The 23,843-nt window shown below is 49.3% G+C and overlaps 1 protein-coding gene across 1 annotated transcript; it reads right to left on the reverse strand.

Moving 5' to 3' along the window:
• Positions 1 to 1,160: 1,160 nt before the first annotated feature.
• Positions 1,161 to 22,757, reverse strand: LOC140207779 (uncharacterized). The gene is made up of 10 exons (XM_072276340.1): positions 22,689 to 22,757; positions 21,268 to 21,399; positions 20,824 to 20,889; positions 19,229 to 19,348; positions 16,920 to 17,039; positions 15,775 to 15,891; positions 14,388 to 14,624; positions 3,807 to 3,949; positions 3,110 to 3,174; positions 1,161 to 2,075 (listed from the first exon to the last, which is right to left on the reverse strand). Exons 2-10 carry the CDS (start codon positions 21,332 to 21,334, stop codon positions 1,877 to 1,879), a joined length of 1,134 nt encoding a protein of 377 aa, XP_072132441.1. The 5' UTR covers positions 21,335 to 21,399; positions 22,689 to 22,757; the 3' UTR covers positions 1,161 to 1,876.
• Between the last annotated feature and the right edge of the window lie 1,086 nt (positions 22,758 to 23,843).

Below are 23,843 nucleotides of genomic sequence, written 5' to 3' on the forward strand. Positions count from 1 at the left end.
GACAGGCTGGGGTCTTGAGGCTTGAGATTGGAGATAGGTTGGGGTCTTGAGGCCTGAGCTTGGAGACAGGCTGGGGTTTTGAGGCTTCAGCTTGGAGAGAGGCTTGAGCCCTGAGGCCTGAGCTTGGAGACAGGCTGGGGTCTTGAGGCCTGAGCTTGGAGACAGGCTGGGGACTTGAGGCCTGAGCTTGGAGACAGGCTGGGGACTTGAGGCCTGAGCTTGGAGACAGGCTGGGTTCTTCAGGCCTGAGCTTGGAGACAGGCTGCGGTCTTGAGGCCTGAGCTTGGAGACAGGCTGGGGTCTTCAGGCCTGAGCTTGGAGACAGGCTGGGGTCTTGAGGCCTGAGCTTGGAGACAGGCTGGGGCACTGAGGCCTGAGCTTGGAGACAGGCTGGGGTCTTGAGGCCTGAGCTTGGAGACAGGCTTGGGGTCTTGAGGCCTAAGCTTGGAGACAGGCTGGGGTCTTGAGGCTTGAGATTGGAGATAGGTTGGGGTCTTGGGTCTTGATGCTGGAGGCTGCAGCCTGGGGTCCTGAGTCTTGGAATGTGGAGGTCGCTAACTCGGAGGCCACAGCTCGGAGACAGACTGGGAACTGTACATCAACATAGAGCCTGGAATTATCCTCCGAAAAGCCGGGGATCATCTTTAACACGACACTAACATGAGACAGGACAGTACACAGACTTAGAGCTGGGACTTATTCCTAGACAAGCCGGGACTCAAATTTATCTCCACACCAATGTGGAACAGGTCCATCCGTAAGTTAACTGTAGAACGGCCGGAGTTACCTAACAGAGGCAAAGCCAAGACAAGACAAGACCGGAAAACAACACCCCACCCCGCCCCCCACGCATGGCAACGGCAGAATGCCTCACTTACCCCACGAAAGCGAGGACAAGACAAGACAGATCTCCCTGTCGCGCACGTCAGAACTGCCTGACTTACCCCAGTCCGACGGGCACATCCCTCCCTACCATCGAGGACATTTAAAAGAGGCGATGCCTCGAGAAGGCGCCGTCCATCACTGAGGACCCTCCCCACTCGGGGAAACTCTCTGCTCGTTACTACCATCGGGGAGGAGTCACATGAGTGTAAACACCCACACACAACATCCAGGAACCAGCTTCTGCCCCTGCGCCGTCCCATCTTTGAACGCAAGAACATTTTTGCTGTGTTTATTAAAATTTGTAATTTACATTAATTGTGCATCATTGTGGGATAGAGATGCTGCCAAAGAACATAATCCAGGCTGCAATTTTTTTTCAGATAATAAATCAAATTGCGATTCCGGTGGAAAACATCCGATACTGGTGGACAGGACACCTGGCACGCTGGTCTTTACCAGGTAGGGCACTGAGGGAGACGGAGGGTTTTGAGAGGACGGGGACGGAAGGGAGAGAGAGCTGTAGGGGTGGGGAGAAAGTGAGAGAGAGTTGGCAGAGGAAGAGTAGAAAGAGCGAGCGGAGAAAGGGCGAGGCAAAAGAGGGTGCACGGAAAGGTAGAGGGAGTGGAGAAGTGTGGGACGGGGTTGGAATAGCGAGAACGCAGGGGACCGAAGGGGACTGACATCTGTTGGTGTGTGGTGGGGAGAATCTAGTAGGACGAAGAGGTAGAGAGCGTGAGGAGGGAGTTTGAGAGGGTGGAGGCGTGATAGTTGACGAAGAGAGAATTGGGAAGTAGAGGGTTGGATACTTGATTCAAATCGGCCCCACTGGCACAGACGGCACATGATTAAGTTGATAGTGGGTGAAAAAGAGAAAGAGAGAGAGAGAGAGAGAGAGAGAGAGAGAGAGAGAGAGAGAGAGAGAGAGAGAGAGAGAGATATCAGGGAGACGGAGGGTTCAGATAGAACGGGAAGAGGGGAGTTGGTCAGTAGGTTACTTGATTTCTGTCGCCTCCATTGGATGTTGACAGAGATCCTGAGTATGTTCAGGAATATGCGGGAACAAAACTGCCGACTTCTCGCAGATGAAACGCCGAGCATGATTGCAAGAACTCTTCGCTGGGTACGAGTGGCAGTCTCTGCAGTCTGACGTCCCCGAGGACACCTTGTACAGAAGATCCCAGTCTACATTCCTGTCCAAGACGGTTAACAATTTTAACAGAGACAAAGCAGCTCCAGCAGAGAACCCGAGGCGAGACAGTCTACAAGCTAAGCCCATGAAATCAATCTCTTCTAACAGCCTGTGCCAGTCCCCAAACTGATCCCACTCATCCACTCTCTCCCCACAGCTCCGTGCCAGTACCCAGACAGACACAATGGTCCAAATGTCTCCCCACAATCCCGTGTCAGTTCCCAAACTAATCGTGCAGACCGAATGTCACCCCACAGACCCATGTCTCCCCAAACTAATCGCACCGTACCGCTTTCTCGCCACAGTCTTCTGTCAGTCCCCATACAAATCGAACAGGACCACGCTCTCCCTTCAGATCTCTTTCATTCCCCGTACAAACCCCACTGTCCCACCGTCTCCCCACAGACTTATGGCTGTCCTGAGATGAATCCCTCTCGTCCACACTCTTGCATCATCCCTGTGTCGGTCCCAGAATAATCCTGTTTCCCCTCACTATACCCAGAGCATCGTGTCAGTCTCCGAACATATCGCAGTACACGGCGCACTCACTATAAACTCTGGTCCGCTCCCAGACTTGTACAACTGGCACCCTCTCTCCCACATCCGTGCGTGAGTTTGCAAACCAGTCCCATTAGCGCCCTGTATCGGCCTCCAAACTAATCCAGTTGTCCTACTCTCGCCCCTCAGATCTATGTCATTCACCAAACAAATGCCGCTGTTAATCCCTCTCCTCACAGCCCGGCGACTATCTCCAAAATAATCCCACTCCACCGCGCTTTCCTCACCGATATGCGTCAGTACAAAAAATGAGATAATTCCTGTGTCCTGAGCTCTCCACAGTGCCCCCAGGCAGTTTCCGAATTATCTCCACTGCCCGGACATTCCCCGACAGACACGTGTCGGACTTAAAATGTCCTCATTGTACCACACTCTCCTGAGAACCATGTATAGTTTCATCGTAAACTAATCCCACTTTCTCCCGTCAGGGTTATGTCAATACCCAACTCTCACACCACAGAGTAATCCAAATCTCACCCGTCTTCGCATTTTCCAATCCAGTATGCACTGTTTCGGTACACAAGTTTGTCGGATACAAAGCTCTGTGAAATTAAATTTATTTGATTAATGCCAAGAATCGAAAAGTATGTACGGAGTTTCTCTCAGTTGATTACAACATGAACCTGTGATTGGACGGTGTGGAGGGAGCTTCACTGTTTGCCATATCCTGTGAATGTATCATGGGACGGTGTGTAGGAAGATTCACTCTGTGTCTGACCCCGAGAAAGTGTGCTAGGAGTGTACTGTGGGAGTAACTCCGTGGCTGAACCCGGGGGAGTGTTGGGACGATGTGGAGGGAGATTCACTCTGTGTCTGACCCCGGGAGTGTGTGATGGGACGGTGTGGAGGGAGATTCACTATGTGCCATATCCATGAATGTGTCATGGGGCGCTGTGTAGGAACATTCACTCTGTGTTCGAATCCGGGAGTGTGTGATGGGACAGTGTGGAGGGAGCTTAACTCTGTGTCTGACCCCGAGAATGTGTACTAAGAGTGTATTCTGGGAGTAACTCTGTGGTTGAACCCGGGGGAGTGATGGGACGGTGTGGAGGGAGATAACTCTATGTCTGAACCCGAGAATGTGTCCTGGGAGTGTAGTATGGGTGTCACTCTGTGTGTCACCCCGGAAGTGTCTGATGATTCTTGTGAGATCTTCTTGTGATGTGACACATACCGCTTCATCTCTTGAATTGATTTCAAGCAGCCTTGCATCACGGTTTGAACATTCTTGCATCGCTGTTGGGAAAAATGTTTCAGACGTGGATACGAAATAACACCGGTCTTTATTTGTGATCCAGTCCTTGGAACACGTATGCTCTGGAAATAGGAATAAGAAGTAGTGAATATCACCCCACACCGTCCAATCACGCACATCGGGGTGAGAGATAGAGTGAATCTCCCTCCATTCCGTCCCAACCAACACCACACGGGATCAGACCCTTCGACCGTCATCAATGATGCCCTCACCCGCAGCTCCTGCATTCCCGGACTTCAGCCCTCACCCCATCCTCCCGTCACCACAACAGGGACAGAGACCCCCTTGTCTTCACCGTCCACCCCACCAGACTCCGGATCCAGCACCTTATCCTCCGCAACTTCAGCCAAATTCAACAGGACCCACCAGGAAACACATCTTTCACTCTCTACTCCTCTCCGCTTTCCGAAGGGATCGTTCCTTCGGCGACTCCCTAGTCTACACGTCCCTCCCCACGGAGCAGGTCCTGAAAAGTGAGTATAGAGACCTTGGTCGGAAGTTAAACAGCAGGACCTCCAGGGTGGGTGGTAATCTCAGGATTGCCACCTGTGCCACGTGCCAGTGACGGTAAGAATAGGATGCTCTGGCGGATAGACACGTGGCTGAGAACTGGTGTAGGGGGCAGAGTTTCAGATTTCAGGATCTTTGGGACCATTTCTGCGGCAGGTGTGACCTGTACAAGAGTGACGGGTACACCTGAACTACAGGGGAGCCAATATTCTTGCTGGGAAATTTGTCTGTACTATTGTGGAGGGTTTAAACTAAATCTGCAGGGGGATGGGGTTGGTAACCAGAGTGCCAGAGCAGATAGCGGAGCGGGGGTGAAAATAATTGGTGTTAAAAGTTCATGGAAAGTCACAAACAGAAGGGTTATGTGTGGTTGTAATAATCATCTGATGTGTTCTCTATTTCAAAGCGAGAAGTATCCTGGGGAAGGCTGACGAGCTGAGGGCGTGGATTGACACATGGAATTACGACATAATATCAATTAGTGAAACTTGGCTACAGCAGGGGCAGGACTGGCAGCTTAATGTTCCAGCGTTCCGATGTTTCAGACGTGATAGAGGCAGAGGAATGAAGGGAAGCGGGTGTGGCATTGCTGGTCAGGGAAAATCTCACAGCAGTGCTCAGTCAGGGCAGATCAGAGGGCTTGTCTTCCGAGACCTTATGGGTGGAGCTGAAAGACAGGAAAAGTATGACCATTTTAATGGGGTTGTATTATAGACCACCCAATAGTCAGCGAGAATGGGAGGAGCAAATCTCCAAAGAGATAGCAGACAACTGCAAGAAACATGAAGTTGTGATAGACGGGGATTTTAGTTTTCCACATACTGATTGTGAGTCCCATACTGTTAAAGGTCTAGACGGGTTAGAGCTTGTAAAATGCGTTCAGAAAGGTTTTCTAAATCAATATTTAGAGCTACCAACCAGAGACGATATAATATTAGATCTCCTATTTGGAAACGAGTTAGTACAGGTGACGGAAGTGTGTGTAGGGGAACACTTTGATTCCACTGTTCATAACACTATTAGTTTCAATTTGACCATGGATAAAGATACCTCTGGTCCTCGGGTTGAGGTTCTAAACTGGAAAAAGGCCAAATTTGAAGAAATGAGAAAGGATCTAAAAAGCGTGGATGGGACAGGTTGTTCGCTGGCAAGGATATGATTGATACGTGAGAGGCCTTCAAAGGTGACATTTTGAGAGTGCAGAGTTGAATTTCCCTGTAAGGATTAAAGGAAAAGTGAGTAAGAGTAAGGAAGCTAGGTTCTCGAGGAATATTGGAACACTGATAAAGAAGGAGAGAAGATGTTTTACATGTATAGGAAACAGGGAGTAAATAAGGTGCTTGAGTAATATAAACAAGTGAAAAAGTACTTAACAAAGAAATCGGGAGGGCTAGAGGAAGACGGGGTTGCTTTGACAGTCAAGGTGAAGGATAATCCGAAGAATTTCCGCAGGTTTATTAAGAGCAAGAGGAGAGTAAGGGATAAAATTGGTCCTAATGAAGATCAGAGTGGTCGGCTATGTATGAAACCAGACGAAATAGGGGAGATTTTATTTTATTTTATTTTATTCTTTTTGTGTGTCGTTATGTACTAAGGAAACTGGCATGGAGTCAATAGAAATCGGGCAAACAACAAATGAGGCCACGGAACCGATACAAATTCAAGAGGAAGAGGTGCTTGCAATCTTGAGGTATATATCCCCAGAGCCTGACAGGGTATTCCCTTGGACCTTAAATGAGACTAGTGTTGTAATTGCAGGGGCCCTGTCAGATATATTTAAAATGTCGTTACCGACAGGTGAAGTGCCGGAGGATTGGAGGATAGCTCATGCTGTTCCCTAGTTTAATCGAGGCTCAGAAAGTAATCCCGGAAATTATAGGCTGTTAGTTTTGACATCATTAGGAGATAAATTATTGGAAAGAGGTCTAAGAGACAGGATCTACAAGTATTTGGATAGACAGGGACTTATTAGGGAGAGTCAACATGGGGTTGTGCGTGGAACGTCATGTTTAACAAATCTATTAGAGTTTTTCGAGGAGGTTACCAGGAGGGTGGGTGTAGGAAACGCAGTGGATGTTGTCTATAGGGATTTCAGTAAGGCCTTTGACAAGGTCCCGCATGGGACGTTAGTCAGGAAGAGTCAGTCGCTAGCTATACATGCAGAGGCAGTAAAATGGATTAGACGTTGCTTCAATGAGAGAAACCAGAGGGTGGTAGTGGAGGATTGCTTCTCTGAGTGGAGGCCTGTGACTGGTGGTGTGCCACAGGGATCAGTGCTGGGTCCATTTATATTTGTCATCTGTATCAATGGCTGGATGATAATGTGATATGTTGGATCAGCAAATTTGCTGATCATACCAAGTGTGGAGGAGTAGTGGACAGTGACGAAGCTTTTCCAAGCTTGCAGAGGGATTTTGACCAGCTGGAAAATGGGCTGAAAAATGGCAAATGGAGGTTAACACAGATAAGTGTGAGGTATTACACTCTGGAAGGACACACCAAGGTAGAAGATAGAAGGTAAATGGTTGGGCACTGAGGAGTGCGGTGGAACAGAGGGGTCTGAGAACGCAGATGCAAAATTCTCTAAAAGGGGCGTCACAGGCAGATCGTGTCGTAAAGACAGCTTCTGGAACATCGTGTTATAAATCAAAGTATTGACAGAGGATTGGAATGCTATGGAGCGGTTGTACAAGACATTGGTGAGGCCGAATTTGGAGTATTGTTTGCTGTTTTGCTCACCTAATTACAGAAAGGATATTAACATGGTTCCAATATGCAGAGAAGGTTTACAAGGATGTTGCGGGGACTTGAGAAACTCAGTCACAGAGAGAGGTTGTAAAGGGCAGAACTTGATTTCCTGGAGCGTAGAAGAATGAGGGGGGATTTGAAAGAGGTGCATACAATTGTGGTGTATATATATCCATGTATCTTAATTATGACGGGTTATGATGGGTATTGGTTGGGTGAATGCAAACATGCTCTTTTTTTCTACAGAGGCAAGGGGAGATAAAAAAAATAAAATAGAGAAGACATGAGTTAAGGGTGAAGGGGGGAAATTTCAAAGAGAATATTAGGGGTCGGTGGCTTCTTCACTCATAGAGAGGTAGGAGTGCGGAATGAGCAGCCAGATAAAGTGGTAAATGCGGGCTCATATTTAACATTGAAGCAAATCTTGCACAGGTACAATGATGAGAGGTGAGGTGTATTGAGGGATATGGTCCAGGCGCAGGTTAGTGGGACCACACCAAAAATGATTTGGCACAGCCAAGAAGAGCCAGAAGGCCTGTTTCTGTGCTGTAATGTTTTTATGGTTTCCACAAGCTGTGATTCTTCCCAAAGGTTGTGTTACTAAGTACTGACATGCAGGGTGTCCATATTTTTTCTTCATGCCTTTTCATTGTTTGCTATTTTGGAACGTAAAAGATGGAAATAAAAAAGTTCTCTTGCCTAAAATATTAAAGAAAACTGTCATCTTTAACTTTATGTTTTTTGGAAATCAGTTCATCTTTTACTCGTTTAGCTATTCACAGTAAAAGAAATTTTGATCAGGGAATCCCAAATGGTTGCATGCCACTGCAGTGTGAAACTCCCTCCGCACCATGCCGTCACACGCTCCCGGGGTCAGACACTGTATGAAGCTCCCTCCACACGTCCCATCCCACACTCCCGGGGTCGGGCACAGAGTGAAATTCCCTCCACACCATTCCATCAAACCCTCCCGTGGTCAGCCAGAAAATGAAGCTTCCTCTGAATAGTCCACTGTCGCATCACACGCTCTTGCGGACAAACACAGAGTGAAGCTCCATCAGCACCGTCCCATCACACACCCGGGAACAGGCACAGAATGAAAATACCTCAGCAAAGCTCATCACACACACGGGAACAGACAGGGAATGAAACTCCCCTCAGCACCGTTCCATCACGGTCTCACAGAGTCAGGCATCGCGTGATGCTTCTTTCACACCGTCCCGTCACCGAATACAGATTTCAAAAACCCAGCAAAGATCCCTGTACAAAATCCTGGGGTCAGACATAGAATGAAGCTCCCTCCACGCCGTCCCATCACACATTCCCGGGGTCAAACACAGAGTGACGTTTTCTCCACACCCTTCTACCATGAAACAGAAGGATGAGGCACAGAGTTAAGCTAGCCTCACAGTGTCCATTCGCACACCGCAGGGAAGTGGTACGGTGTAGCTCCTTCAGCACCATCCGACTACCGACAGCCGAAGAAAGACATGAAGAAAGCTCTTGCCCACTCTCTTGCCCAGAAATGGTGTAAGGCTCCTTCACCAGCGTCTCATCACACTTTCCCCGAATCAGACACAGAGTGAAGCTCCCTCGACACCGTGCTGAAGGCGAGCTACACTCCAAGTGAGGTAAGGCAGGGTAAGTTCCTTTAAAAGTAGAACGGTATGCAGCGGTATTTTATTTGGAGCAAGGAAGGCGGCGAGGCTGTAGCGTATTGGGTAGGTCATGACAGCTCAGATCGGCCCCATGGTTTGTTCACCTGCATGTGCGAAATCAGGCACTTCCACTATCCCTGACGACTATGTGTGCAGGAAATGTGTCCAGCTGCGGATTCTGGCAGACCGCATTGAACGGCTGGAGCTGCGATTAGATTTATACTGGAGCATCCGCGTTGCTGAGGAAGTCGTGAATAGCACGTTCAGTGAGTTGGTCACACCGCAAGTAAAGGCTACACAGGCAGAAAGGGAATGGGTGGCCGCTAGACAGCGTAGCAGTAGGCAGCTAGTGCAGGAGTTCCCTGAGGTCATCTCTCTCCTAAACAAATATACTGTTTTGGATACTGTTGGGAGAGATGTCTCATCAGGGGGAGTTAGCAGCAGCCGAGTTCATGGCACCATGGGTGGCTCTGCTGCACAGGAGGTGAAGGAAAATGAGTGGGAGAGCTATAGTTATAGGGGACTCGATTGTAAGGGGAATAGATAGGCGTTTCTGCGGGAGCAAACGAGACTCCAGGAGGGTATGTTGCCTCCCTGGTGCAGGGGTCAAGGATGTCTCTCAGTGGCTGCAGGACATTTTGGAGTGGGAGGGTGAACAGCCAGTGGTGGTGGTGCACATAAGTACCAAGGAAAGAGGTAAAATAACGGGATGAAGTCCTAGAAGGTGAATTTAGGGAGTTAGGAGATAAACTAAAAAGCAGGACCACGAGGGTAATAATCTCTGGATTAGCAGCAGTGCCACGTGACACTCAGAGTAGAAATAGCAGGATATATCAGATAAATACGTGGGTTGAAAATCGTGCAACGGGGAGGGATTCAATTTTCTGGGGCATTTGAACCTGTTCTAGAGGAGTTGACACCGGTACAAACAGGACGGTCTGCACCTGGGCTAGACTGGAACCAATGTCCTAAGGAGAGCGTTCGCTACTATTGTTAAGAAGGATTTAAACTAATGTGGCAGGGGAATGGGAACAAGTGCAGAGAGACAGAGGGGTGTAAAATGAGGGTAGAGCAAAAAGTAGTAAGGTGAAACGCAAAAGTGGCAGGCCGGCAAATTCAGGGTAAAAATCAAAAAGGACCACTTTTCAACATAATTGTATAGGGGCTAAGAGTGTTGTAAAAGCAAGCCTGAAGGCTTTGTGTGTCAATGCAAGGAACATTCGTAACAAGGTGGGTGAATTGAATGTGCACATAGTTATTAATGAATATGCTGTAGTTGGGATCACAGAGACATGGCTCCTGTGTGACCAAGGATGGGAGCTCAACATTCAGGGATATTCAATATTCAAGAGGGATAGACATGACAATTAATGAGGTCGGGTAGCATTGCTGGTTAGAGAGGAGATTAACGCATTAGAAAGGAAGGACATAAGCCGGGAGGATGTGGAATCGATACGGGTAAAGCTGCATAACACTAAGGGACAGAGAACGCTGGTGGGAGTTGTGTACAGGCCACCTAACTGTAGTAATGAGGTTAGAGATGGCATTAAACAGAAAATTAGAAATGCGTGCAATAAAGGAACAGCAGTTATAATGTGTGACTTGAATCTACATATAGATTGGGTGAACCAAATTGGTTAGTGTGCTGACGAAGAGGATTTCTTGGAATGTATGCCCGATGGTTTTCTGAATCAACATGTCCAGGAACCAACTAGAGAGCAGATAATTCTAGACCGGGTACTGAGTAATGAGGAAGGGTTAGGTAGCAATCTTGTACTGCTAGGCCCATGCGTAAGGGTGATCATAATATAGTGGATTTCTTCATGAAGATGGAGAGTGACATATTTAATTCAGAAACAAAGGTTCTGAAATTAAGGGTAACTTTGAAGGTATGAAAAGTGAATTAGCGAAGATAGACTGGCAAATGATAATTAAAGGGTTGACGGAGGATATCCAACGGCAAGCATTCAAAGATCGCATGGAGGAACTACAACATTTGTTCATCCCAGTTTGGCACAAGAATAAACCAGGGAAGGTAGTGCACCTCTGGCTGACAGGGAAAATTAGGGATGGTATCAATTCCAAAGAAGAAACATACAAATTAGCCAGAAAAAAGCGGCACACCTGAGGACTGGGAGAAATTCGGAGTCCGGCAGAGGTGGACAAATGACTTAATTAGGAAAGGCAAAAAAAGCTGATGAGAGAAAGATTGCAGGGAACCTAATAACTGACCTCAAAAGCTTTTATAGATATGTAAAAAGAAAAAAAAATAATTGGATAAGACAAATGCAGTTCTTAGAGTCAGAAACTGGTGAATTGTTCATGCGGAACCAGGACACGGCAGACCAATTGAATAACTACCTTGGTTCTGTCTTCACTAAGGAGGACATAAATAATCTTCCGGAAATATTAGTGGACCGAGGGTTCAGTGAGATGGAGGAACTGAGGGAAAATACATGTTAGTAGGGAAGTGGTGTTGGATAAATTGAAGGGATTATAGGCAGATAAATCCCCAGGGCGAGATGGTCTGCATTCCAGAGTGCACCAAGAAGTAGCCCAAGAAATAGTGGATGCATTCGTGATAATTCTTCAAAACTCTTTAGATTCTGGATCAGTTCCTGAGGATTGGAGGGTGGCTAACTTAACCCCGCTTAAAAAAAAAAAAAAGTGAGAGAGAAACCGGGGTATAATAGACCGGTTAGCCTGACATCGGTGGTGGGGAAAATGCTAGAGTCAGTTATCAAAGATGTGATAACAGCAGATTTGGAAAGCGGTGAAATCATCGGAAAAAGTCAGCATGGATTTGTGAAAGGAAAATCATGTCTGACGAATCGCATAGAATTTTTTGAGGATATAACTAGTAGAGTGGATAGGGGAGAAACAGTGGATGTGGTATATTTGGATTTTCAAAAGGCTTTTGACAAGGTCCCACACAGGAGATTAGTGTGCAAACTTAAAGAACACGGTATTGGGGGTATGGTATTGATGTGGATAGAGAATTGGTTGGCAGACAGGAAGCAAAGAGTGGGAATAAACGAGACGTTTTTCAGAATGGCAGGCAGTGACTAATGGGGTACCGCAAGGCTCAGTGCTGGGACCCCAGTTGTTTACAATATATATTAATGACTTAGTCGAGGGAATTAAATGCAACATCTCCAAGTTTGCGGATGACACGAAGCTGGGTGGCAGTGTTAGCTGTGAGGAGGATGCTAAGAGGATGCACGGTGACTTGGATTGTTTGGGTGAGTGGGCAAATTCATGGCAGATGCAATTTGATGTGGATAAATGTGAGTTTATCCAGTTTGGTGGCAAGAACAGGAAAACCAATTATTTTCTGAATGGTGGCAGATTAGGATAACGGGAGGTGCAACGAGACCCCAGTGTTATTGTGCACCAGTCATTGAAAGTGGGCATGCAGGTACAGCAGGCAGTGAAAAGGCAAACGATTTGCTGGTATTCACATCAAGAGGATTCGAGTACAGGAGCAGGGTGTTTCTACTGCAGTTGCATAATTCCTTGGTGAGACCACCCCTGGAGTATTGTGTGCAGTTTTGGTCTCCTAATCTGAGGAAACACATCCTTGCCATGGAGGGAGTACAAAGAAGGTTCACCAGATTGATTCGTGGGATGGCAGGACTTTCATATGATGAAAGACTGGATCGACTAGGCTTATAGTGGCTGGAATTTGGAAGATTGAAGGGGTCCTTATTGAAACATGCAAAATTCAGAAGAGATTGGACAGGCTAGATGCAGGAAGATTGTTCCAGATGTCGGGGAAGTCCAAAATGAGGGGTCACAGTTTAAGGATAAAGGTGAAACCTTTTAGGACCGAGATCAGGAAAAACTTCTTCACACAGACAGTGGTGAATCTGTGGAATTCTCTCTCACAGGAAACAGTTGAGGCCAGTTCATTGGCTATGTTTAAGAGGGAGTTAGATGTGGCCCTTGTGGCTAAGGGATTAGGGGGTATGGAGGGAAGGCTGCTACAGGGTTCTGAATTGGATGATCAGCCATGATCATACTGAATGGCGGTGCAGGCTCGAAGGGCCGAATGGCCTAATCCTGCACCTATTTTCTATGTTTCTATGTTTCTGTCTCCACGGACACATCACACACTCCAGGTGCCCGATGTGGAATGAAGCTCCCGTCCACACTGTCTCATGAGACACTCTTGGGGACAGACACATAGTGACGCTCCCTCCATACCGCCCCTCACACACACACCTTAGTTCGGAGAACACAATTTATTTCCCTCCACAAAGTCCAGTCAGACACAGTGTGAATCTCTCTCTTCGTGGCACCGTCACACACTCTAGCGGTCAGACAGGGAAAGAAACTCCCTGAGCACACATAAAATTTCAGATTGAGAATGATTCTCCCCTCTACAGCTTCTCAACACACCACAGAGCAAAGTGTCAGACACAGAGTGAATCTCCCCCTTATACGGTCCCGTCACACACTCCCGGATTCAGACACAGAATGAAGCTCCCTCCACACCGTCCCATCACACACTCTCGGGGTCAGAGATAGAGTGACTCTCCCTCCATAGTGTTCCGTCACACACTCCCGGGAGTCAGACACAGAGTGAAGCTCCCTGCACATGGTCCCATCACAGACTCCTGTGGTCAGTCACAGAGTAAAGTTCCCTTCACACCGTCCCATTACACCGTCTCGGGGTCACAGACAGAATGAATCTCCCACCACATGGTCCAATCCCACATCCCGAGTCTTACACAGTGTGACTCTCCCTCCTTACGTCGCATCACATACTCCCTGGCGAGTCACAGAACGAAGCTCTTCCTGAACTGACCCACCACACCCCACTGTGTTCACACAAAGCGACGTTCCACCCACACACTCCCATGGCACACTCACGGGGTCAGAATCTCTCCACAGCATCCAATCACACAATCTGGTGTCACATATAATAAACGTCCATCTGCACTGTCCCATCAAACACTCCCGGAGTCAGACACAGACGCTCTTTCTCTACGATCCCATTGAGACTGACACAGAGTGAAGCAACATCCGCTCCGTCCCAGCACACACTCCTGAATTCAGCACAGAGTGAAGCTTCCTCTGCACCGTCCCATCACTCACTTCCGGAATCACGCACAGAGTGAAGCCCCCTCTGCAACGTCCCATCACGCTGTCCCGGATTCAGATGAATCTTTCTCCACGGTGCCATAACGCCATGGATTCAGACATTGGGTGACGCTCTGTGGGCACTGTCCCATCACACTATCCCACTGTCAGACATAGAGTGAAGCTGGATCCACACCCTCCCATCTGAGAGTCCCCGAGTCAGTCCTAGAGCGAAGCTGTAATGTTACGTCTCACAATCCCGTGGTCAGACACAGAGTGAAACCACCTCCACAACGTCCCACCACACTCTCCTGGGTTCGGTGATAGAGTGCAACTTCCTCCGCGCAGCCCCATCACACGATCACCGAGTCAGACACTGAGTGAATCTCCCTATATACCATCTCTTCACACACTCCCTATGTTAAGCACAGAGTGACGTTTCCGCTCACTGTGCCTGCCCCGTCATGAGGAGCGTGTTAAAGAGTGGATGATGCCTCACCTCTTCTGCTGGTCAACAATTCACAGATATGAGCCTTGGTTTCGTTGACAGATCTGAACATCGTTTCCGTCTCAGTGAACTGGTGACGGAGATCAGTGTGAATTCGTTTGAGAATGGACAGATCAGAGTTGAGCGCAGAAAGATTCTTGAGACAGGTTCTCTGGGAGAGATTCAGGTGGGAAGTTAACTCATGGTAGTTTCGGTCAGACGTGATCATAGACTGACGAATCTGTGATACTGAGAGAGAAGGTGAAAGATATTTATCGTTTACAGTGACACGTGAGTCACCGTCACGCTACCGAACGGGTCACAGAGAGTGATGTGTCAGTGTCACGGTGAAGGGTGTCACAGTGATGGATGTGCTGGTGGCACAGTGAGAGAAGTCGGCGCCACCCTGCGGTGCGTGTCTGTGCCGCGCTGAGCGGTTTATAAATTTCCCGGTGAAGGTGTTACTGTTACAATGGGGTCTGCATCAGTATCGTACGGGGCATGTTCGTGTTGCTGTGAGGTAAGTGACGGTGTCACTGTGATAGGTGTTTTTGTGCCCCGGCGAGAGTTGTGCCGGGTTACCGTGTCTCGATGTCACTGCGAGGGAAATGTCAGAGTGAGCGACCTGGTGTTGTCACGCTGGGTGGAGTATCTGTGTCATGGTGTTGGGTCTGCCGATCTCACAGAGAGGGGTGTGTCTGCGTCGACCTTGGAGACATGTCATGGCCACGATCGGTGTGACAGTGTCTCGCTGAGGTGTGTCGATGTCACCGAGACTACTAGGTCGGGGACGCTGTGAAATTAAGTGTCGGCATCACGGTGACTGGTTTGCCTGTGTCACGGTGAGGTGCCTCAGTGAGCGGTGCCACGGAGTTATTTTGAGGGCCGATACCGTATCGGTAATGGGCGTTGAAGTTGGTGTGAGTCTTTGTCACGATACCGAGCTGGACGGATCTCGTTGAGGAGCGTGTAGGTGTCTTGGTGTACGGTGCCTAACTGTCACGGTGAAGGACGTGTCGGTCTCACTGCGAGGTGAGTTTCGGTGTCGCCTAAGGGGAGTGTACCAGTTACACTGTCAGGGTCAGGTCGATGTTCCAGTAAGGGGGACCATGTCTGTGTCACGATGTGGCTCGTGTCCCTGTCTCGGTTTGGAGTGCAACTGTGTCGAATTGAAGTTTGCGTCCGTGCGACCGTGACAGGATTGTCTGGATGAGTCCTGAATGTGCTACGGTAAAGGCCGTGTCTTTGTCACGGTTAGCGGTGTGTCTGTGTTATGGTGAGGAGTTATTGTGTTGTTACGGTAAGGGGCGCGTCTGCGTCACTGTAGTGTTTTACAATAACAATTTGTTCCACTCTCTTTATTTGCGGTCTGACTCCACCCGGACCCCGTTCGGCTCACCGTGGATCGAGAGCCCGGCCACAATCACGGCAAGGATGCACGTAATGATGCAGAGTAAGTAGATCTTACGATATGGTCTATTTCCGATGTACTCTTTCGGCTCCTGTTCGTGCGCACCTGTGGAGAGAGCACAAGACCATAAGATATAGGAGCAGAAGTAGGCTATTCGGCCTATTAAGTTTGCCTTTTCCTCATAACGTTTGAAGTTCGTTTCTCAGACAGAAAGCCGGTCACTAACGGTGTTCACCGGGGTCAAGGGTGGGACCAGTGATCTTTATCAATTATATCGACGATTTGCGGTAGATTATATTGGTCGCGGTTGGTAAGCCTGCACACAACACTAACGTCGGTGCCGAGGTAAACAGTGAAGACAGTTACCGCTTACACTGGGATTTCGATTACCTGGGGAAGGGGGCAGAGCAGTTGCAAATGTGATTTATTTTTCATAAGTGCGAGCTATCGTATTTCAGAAAGGAAAACAAGGGTACAACGTTCACAGTGTTCGGGAGAAACCCTGGCGTGTGTTGAATAACAGTGGGACAAAGGGCCCCACGTCCAACGTTCCTGGAGAGTGAAGTTACCGGTAGAGGGGTCGGTGAAGGTGTCTGACGTCCCGGCCTTCATCAATCAGGGCACGGAGTACAGGATTAAGGGGGTCACGTTGCAGTTGTACAAGACGTCGGTGAGGCCGCCCTTGGAGTACGGTGTTTAGTTTTGGTCGCCCTGCTATAGGAAATATATCAATGAGCTGGACAGATTGCAGAGGGATATTTACGACGATATTGCCGGGGCTCGAGGGATTCAGTTACGGAGATAAGTCGAGCAGGTGGGGACTTTATTCCTTGCAGCGCAGGGGTGACCTTACAGGGGTGTATACAAACACGTGGGTACACAGAGAAGGTGAATGCGCACTGTAATTTTCTTTAATCTTGAGGAACCGTGGGCCGGAGCGCACATTTCTGAGATGATAGCAGAAAGAGATTTAAACTGGGACCCGAGTGACGATTTTGTTTTTACCCAGACGGCGGTCTGTCTATGGAACGAGCTGCCAGAGGAAGTGATGGATGCCGATGCATTAGGACTTGAATTGTTGGGCGTATGGCACGTGACCACTTCAGAGTGACGTCATAACTGTGAACTCTGACCTCCTTGTGCAGTCACTGGCATTTCGGCGGGTGCCGAGGTAATGGGAGGATCCTCATAATCATCGATGAGAATGTCGTCTTTCCGAAGGTTCAGCATTGAATAGATGGATGTGACACCGTCTGGGAAGAAAGAAAGAGAATGTGAGAGACAGAGAAATAGAAGGAGGAGGAATGGTTACTTCGAGTGCCAGGATTTAGATGTTTCAGAAAGGACAGGGAGAGAGGCAAAAGAGGTGGGACTGTTGATCAGAGATAGTGTCACTGCTGCAGAAGAGCAGGAAGACAAGCAGGAATTGTTTATACCAAGGGGCTGGAGACTACCGAGACGGTATATGAGGTGTTGCTCCTCCAAACTTGTCCCTACACCTCATCTCCTGCAAACATTCAGGGCCCCAAACAGTCCTTCCAGGTGAGACAACACTTCACTTGTGAGTCTGTTGGGGTCGACTATTGAATCCGGTACTCCCGGTGCGACCTCATCTACATCGATGAAACCCGACGCAGATTGGGGGACCACTTCGTCGAGCACCTCCACTCCGTCCGCCACAACAGCTATGATCTCCCGGTAGCCACCCACTTCAACTCTGCTTCCCACTTCCATTCAGATATGTCCATATATGGCCTCCTCTACCTGTATGATGAGGCTAAACTCAGGTTGGAGGAGCAACACCTCATATACCGTCCAGGTAGTCTCCAGCCCCTTGGTATGAACATAGAATTCTCCGACTTTCGGTAATTCCCTCCCCCTCCCTTCCTCTATCCCTATTTCACTCTACCCCGTCCCCCAGCTCCCTCATGGTTCCGCCTCCTTCTTCTACCACCCATTTATTCAGGGCTATGAAGTCACTGCTTCCCCTCCCCCACCCCTTTATCTTTCAAGTTACTGGTCTTTCAACTGAAGCTACAAGCATTCTTCAAATCCTTCCCCATCTTTCATTCTTCAGTCCTGACGAAGGGTTCCGGTCCGAAACGTCGACTCATCGTTTCTGACTGACGCTGCCCGACCTGCTGAGTTCATCCAGCGTACTGAAAGTGTTGCTTCAATAACTCTACAGGGAGTTTTTTTTTTTAATAGACGGCATGCTCTAAGATTGAATGGTTCAGATGGGAGAGAGTTCAGTAGGTGTGCTTAAAATGATTTCATTTAGAGTTCCTCAAAGAACTCTAAAGGCTTGATAGACATGACTTGCCTTTAACAAAACCATGTTGACTGTCCCTGATCAGACCATGATTTTCTAAATGCCCAGAGATCCAATCTCTAAGAATCTTTTCCAAGACAGACGGAAAGCTCACTGGACTATAATTACCCGGACTGTCCCTACTAACTTTTTTGAACAAGGTGTAAACATTCGCCTCCCTCCAATCCTCAGGTACCATTCACGTGGACACGAGGACATAAAGGTCCTCGCTCTGCCTAGGAAGGCAGTGGAGGCGAATTCTCTGGATTATTTCAAGAAAGATTTAGATCGAGCTGTTATAGGTCGCAGAGTCAAGGGATATAGGGAGAAGGCAGGAAAAGGGTACTGATTCTGGACGTTCAGCCATGATCACAGTGAATAGCGGTGCTGACTCGAAGGGATGAATGGCCTAATCCTGTACCTATTGTCTATTGTGTATTATCCCACCCATCTACATTTGCATTCAGATCATTGTATATATCTCAAAGAGGAGATGTCCCAGTGGAAAGTCATAGATACAGATCACATCATAGGAGTAAAAGAGGTAAAAGAATAACTGAGCGCAGAGTAAAGTGTCACAGTTACAGAGAAAGTACAGTGCAGGCAGACATTAATATTCAAGGGGACACGACGTAGCAGACGGCGGTGTCTAGAGTACATTACCGTCATCGAGGACCATTGCATAGTCTGATAAAAGCGGGCACAAACTGCCTTTGTGCCTGGCCAGGCTTGTTTTGATATCTTCCCCCGATGTGGGAGAGTATGGGTTGGGCGGGGGTCTCGTAAGTACATTATCCTGGGTGGGTCGGAGTCTTTATTACGGAGGCTGCTTCAGCGATGCAGCGGGATGTGTGGATGAAGGCCTTGAGGCTGCCTGATCTGCGCAATTCAAGCTGACTGAGAACAAAGTGCGATAAATGACAGATTGTCACTTGCTGGGAAGAGGACAATCAATGGAGCAGAGACAATTAAAACGTGTTAAATGTCAGGAACTTTTGTTACCCCGATGGCAGTCAGTGAGTGGCACAAGCTGCCAGAGGTAGTGGCCGAGGCAGATGCATTAGAAACTTGGACACTTGGGAGTATGACACGTGACCCCTTCCGAATGGCGTCGGTACTGTGAACCCTGACCTGTTCGTGCAGTGACTCGCAGCTCGCCGGAACTCGAGGCAATGGGAGGAACCTCATCCTCATCGATGACGGGTTCGTCTTTCCCAATGTTCAGCTCGGAGTAGGTGGAGGTCAGACGGTCTGGGGAAGAAAGAGGAGAGAATGAGAGAGAGAGATTTAGAAGGAGGACAGACCAGTAAAGCATGGTGGAGGAGTGAGGACAGAGAAACGGAGCAGCGATGCAGGAAGATAGAGTGCGGAAAGAGAGGGCTGAGTGGTAGATATTGAAGATGAGAGAGAGGTTCAAGTGAGGGGAAAGAGCCGAGGAGAAAGAGCAGGATAGTGAGGATGAAAAGGATGAATGAACTGGGCAGAGAGGAGTGAGCGATTTGAGTGATGGGTGAGAAGATGGGAGTGAATGGGGGAGAGAGAACGGTGACGGAAAGGGGAAAGACAGAGAGAGGGAGGGAGAAAAGGGAGAGAGATTATGCGTAGGGGAGTGGCAGGGGTGAAAACATCAGCGAAGGAGAAGGTGAGAGAGGGGGACTGAGGAAAGGGAAAATTGGGAAGCTCAAGGATGCAAAATAAAGGGAGAGAGACAGAAGGGGAGACAGGTTAAATAGAGAGGGTAATGAGAGAGGGGAGAGCGTGGGGGAGAGAGGGACGAGGAGAATACAGAGAGTGAGAAGGTGTGGAGGGGGCAGTTGCTCGGAAGATTGGGTCACAGCGAGAGGGTGTGAACGGGGAGATAGACTGAAACAGGAGGGAGAAAACGTGGCGGGGCGAAGTGAGCGAAGTGAGGGAAAGAGTGCGCGAGAAGAACGAGGGCGGTGGAGAAGGACAATATGAAAGAGAGTGTGGGAAAGGGGAGAATGGGGAAAGAGAGTTAGATAGAGGGGAAATGGCAACGGAGAGAGCGGGAGGCGTAGAAGGGTAGAAACAGTGATAAGGGTAGGGAAAGTGGAGAGAATGAGGGTAAGAGAAAGAATTAGTGGGCCAGAGAAGAAGAAAAGAAGGTGAGAGCGGATTAGCGTGTGAGAGATAGGGGGGAGAAAGAGGGAGGCAGGGGAGAGAGAGTAGAAAGGATGAGAGAGCAGGGTTAGAACGCGGAGAGTATTGTTCACATTTTATAGAGTTCCCCTTCCTCACTGCCTCTTTCTACTCTCCTCCCTCCTCGCCACTCCTCCCAAGGGGTTTCCTCCTTATTGGCCATGCCGCAGTACTCCCTGCTGTCGCACCACGCCCCCCCCCCACCACACAGAGCCCCCTCCTCAGTGCCCCCCAATTTAATCCGCTCACACGGTTCTCCCACCACACCACAAATCCCGTGACGTTCTCTGCACCGATCCCACCCAGAGCAATCTTCTCATCACTTTCCACAGCCCTCCGTCTCTACCGCCCCGCCTCCTGCTCTGCCTTACCCCGCCCCTTCCCAGAGCGCTCCCCCCTCACCGACCATCCCACAGAGCTCGTATCTCATCGCGTCTCGCACGCATTGCCTCGGAATCATTCTCAAACAGGGAATCATTAGTGTCAACTGCACCCGTGCCACGAGATTTCTCGACAGGAATGGACACATCGGCTGAACAGAGTCAAAACAACAAAGTGAAACTGACCTGCATCTGTCCGGGGAACGGAGAGGCCCCTGATATCCGGTTTCGCGTACGATACATCAGGTTCAGCTGGGAAAAGAACAGTGAGAGTCAGAAACAGGGTGAGGCTCCCGTCCCACGCTCCTATCACAAACTCCCGTGGTCAGACACAGAGTCAGGCTTCCTCCACCCCGTTCCATTCCCCACTCCCGCGGTCAGCAACAGAGTGAATCTCCCTCCACACCATCCCATCACACAGACACGGGATGAGACACCGAGTGAAGCTCCCTCCCCACTGTCCCATTACACATTCCCAGAGCCAGAAACAGAGAGTCGCTCCCTCCACCCGTCCCATCACACGCTCCGACTGTCAGACAAAGAGTGTTGCTCCCTCCACCCCGTCCCATTACACACTCCAGGGGACAGAAAGAGATTGAAACTCCCTCCTTCCCTCACGGCCTCACTCACTTCTCGATGGAAGCCGTAAGTCCGGTTTGACGAGCTGAACATTCGCATAAGTCTGGCTGTCTTCCATGCTGTCTCGGATTCCGTGCGTCTCTGAACTCAGCGAGGGGATGTATCCGATATCAGAGGCAGCCCCTGTTGACAGCGGAGTCAGACCGACAGGAACGAACACCAGATGAGCAGCTGATAAAGAGAGGAGCCGAGAGCAGGGGAGGAAGTGCTGGGGAAGAGGGAGATTGAGGGTGTGAGAGGCGGTGGTCTGGAGCGATGAGAGTGGCAGGGGGAAGAGTAGTGAGAATGGGGAGGTACACAGGGAGGGCAGAGTAAGGGGAGGTTAGGGCTTTGCGGAAAGAGAGACGTGGGATACAGGGGTCAGAAAGGGATGGCGGAATGAAAGAAGGGGAGGGCGAGAAGTGGGAGAGAATGGGGAGAGAATTTAAAGTAGCGAGTGAGTAAACAGAGGGCGAGCTAAAGGGGGAAAGCAGGAGAAAGAGAAACGAACAGGGAGGGGCGGAGGAAGAGGGTGGAGAGATGCAGGGAAGGGGCGATTGTAGGGGAAGGAATATGGAAGTTGGAAGGATATAGGAAGAGAAGAAAGGAGACAGAAAACAATGGAAGAAGGGGAAGAGTGGGGGATGACGAGTGAAGAGGGAGGGAGAGACAGAGCGATATGTTGTCTCTCACGCAGAACCTTTATTGTCGGAGAGATTTACAACGAACACCAGCCCCCTCTCCCGCTAACCCCAACCTCCAGGTGATTCCTGGTTTGAGTGTCAGCGCTCCCATTGCTCTTCTTATCGCCGGGGCTTCAGATCGTCTGTGCTCTGGAAACCACGGCCCCGGGGCAAACCAGCAACACCCACCGAAGTTAGCAAGCGCCACACCTCCCCCCCCCCCCCCGGAGGATACGTCAGAGCAATAGATTGCCATTTTAGATTGTGTAACACTTATGAAAGAAAGCGGACATTTTGATCTTGAAGGTCACAGGAAACCAGCGCAGGCTGATCGGTATCTGCGGTTTGAATCTCTTCACCCATTGGAAGATAAGCCGGGGGTTGTCAGTGTCAGTGTTTCAGAGAAGTATTGAAAGATTGCTGCTGCACTGACTGAGCTATATACGCAGCAAGAAATAAAAATAGCAGGGACCTCAGCCCAACAGACGCAGTTCAGGAGCTCTCTCAAAAACCCTCCATCACCTCCTGTCAATCATGTTCTCCCTCTGCGTCCCTCACTCTTCCTTCACTATCTTACTATTTCTCTCCCTTGACTGCCTCCAACCTGCTTCAATTTCGCTCCTTTCTTCAGCTCTCCCATTTTCCTCTTACCCCTCTCCCTCCTGTGCCTTTCTATCTCAGTGCCCTCCTCATGAAGCCTTCTCTTTTTTCTCCCCACGCTTTCTACCCGACAAGAGAGATTCTACGTACCTTGTTCCTATTTTCCAGAGCAGGCGGTGTGGCGAAGCAGCATTTTTCACACCCAGATTCAAAGCGTCTGGAAATAAATTCAAAAGTGGAAGAGTCCTTTGTCAGATACACAGAAGATATATCCACACCGGACTGAATATCCATCCACACTGTTCCATCCCACACTCCCGTGATCAAACGCAGAGTGAAACTCCCTCCACACCGTCCCAGCACACACGCCCGGGGTCAGACACATGGTGAAGCCCCCTCCACACCTTTGGTGTCAGATCTGCTGTCTTTCACGCGATATCGATCTCTCAGTTCTGAGCTTGCCTGTGTCTCTGTGTGCACAGGATTATCGTGTGGTTTCACATCACTTCCTGCCAGTGCTGCAAACTCACCACCTATTCACAGCCCTACGTCTCCTCCCGCTCCCTCCTCAGTTCTACATTTGATCACAAACACAGATTATCTCTGAGACAGGCTCACAATTAGAGACTACAGGAACGCTGAAGTGATGGTGAGTGCTGAGGTGGGAGAGAGGGAGTAAAGAGGGAGATACGTTCTGTTTCCGAATCTGTTGGTGTATAATGGGACTGTGAGGAGGGAGCTTCACTCTGTAACACTCACAACACGCTGGAGGAGCTCAGCAATTCGGGCAGCATCCGTGGAACGATCAATCAACGTTTCGGGCCGGAACTCTTCCACGGGTGCTGCCCGACATGTCCAGTTCCTCCAGCGTGTTGTGAATGTTGTTTTCACCGCAGCATTGGCAGATTATTTTGTGTTTAAACTTCACGCTGTGTTTGACCCCAGGTGTTTGTGATAAGACGGTGCGCGGGAGTTTCTCTCTGTTTCGGACCCTGTGGAGTCTGTGACCGGACGGTGTAGAGAGAGTTTCACTCTGTGTCTGACCCCGGGAGTGTGTGATGGAACGGTGTGAGGGAGATTCACTCTGTGTCTGACCCCGGGAGTGTGTGATGGGACCGTGCGGAGGGAGATTCACTCTGAGTCTGACCCCGGGAGTGTGTGATGGGACGGTGTGGAGGGAGATTCACTCTGTGTCTGACCCCGGGAGTGTGTGATCGGACGGTGTGGAGGGAGATTCACTCTGTGTCTGACTCCGTGTGTGCGATGCGACGGTGTGGAGGGAACTTCACTCCCTGTCTGATCCTG

This window comes from Mobula birostris, chromosome 13, assembly GCF_030028105.1.
Source record: "Mobula birostris isolate sMobBir1 chromosome 13, sMobBir1.hap1, whole genome shotgun sequence".
NCBI lineage: Eukaryota > Metazoa > Chordata > Chondrichthyes > Myliobatiformes > Myliobatidae > Mobula > Mobula birostris.

What these genes read in the sequence shown, in the direction of transcription:
- LOC140207779 (XM_072276340.1), bottom strand. Translation starts at nt 21,334, where the DNA reads ATGGAAGACAGCCAGACTTATGCGAATGTTCAGCTCGTCAAACCGGAC. An exon ending in ATTGTTGACCAGCAGAAGAG is followed by an intron (nt 3,950 to 14,387) that starts GTGAGGCATCAT and finishes TCCTATTTCCAG; the next exon opens with AGCATACGTGTTCCAAGGAC. An exon ending in TCAATTCAAGAGATGAAGCG is followed by an intron (nt 3,175 to 3,806) that starts GTATGTGTCACA and finishes TTAATTTCACAG; the next exon opens with AGCTTTGTATCCGACAAACT.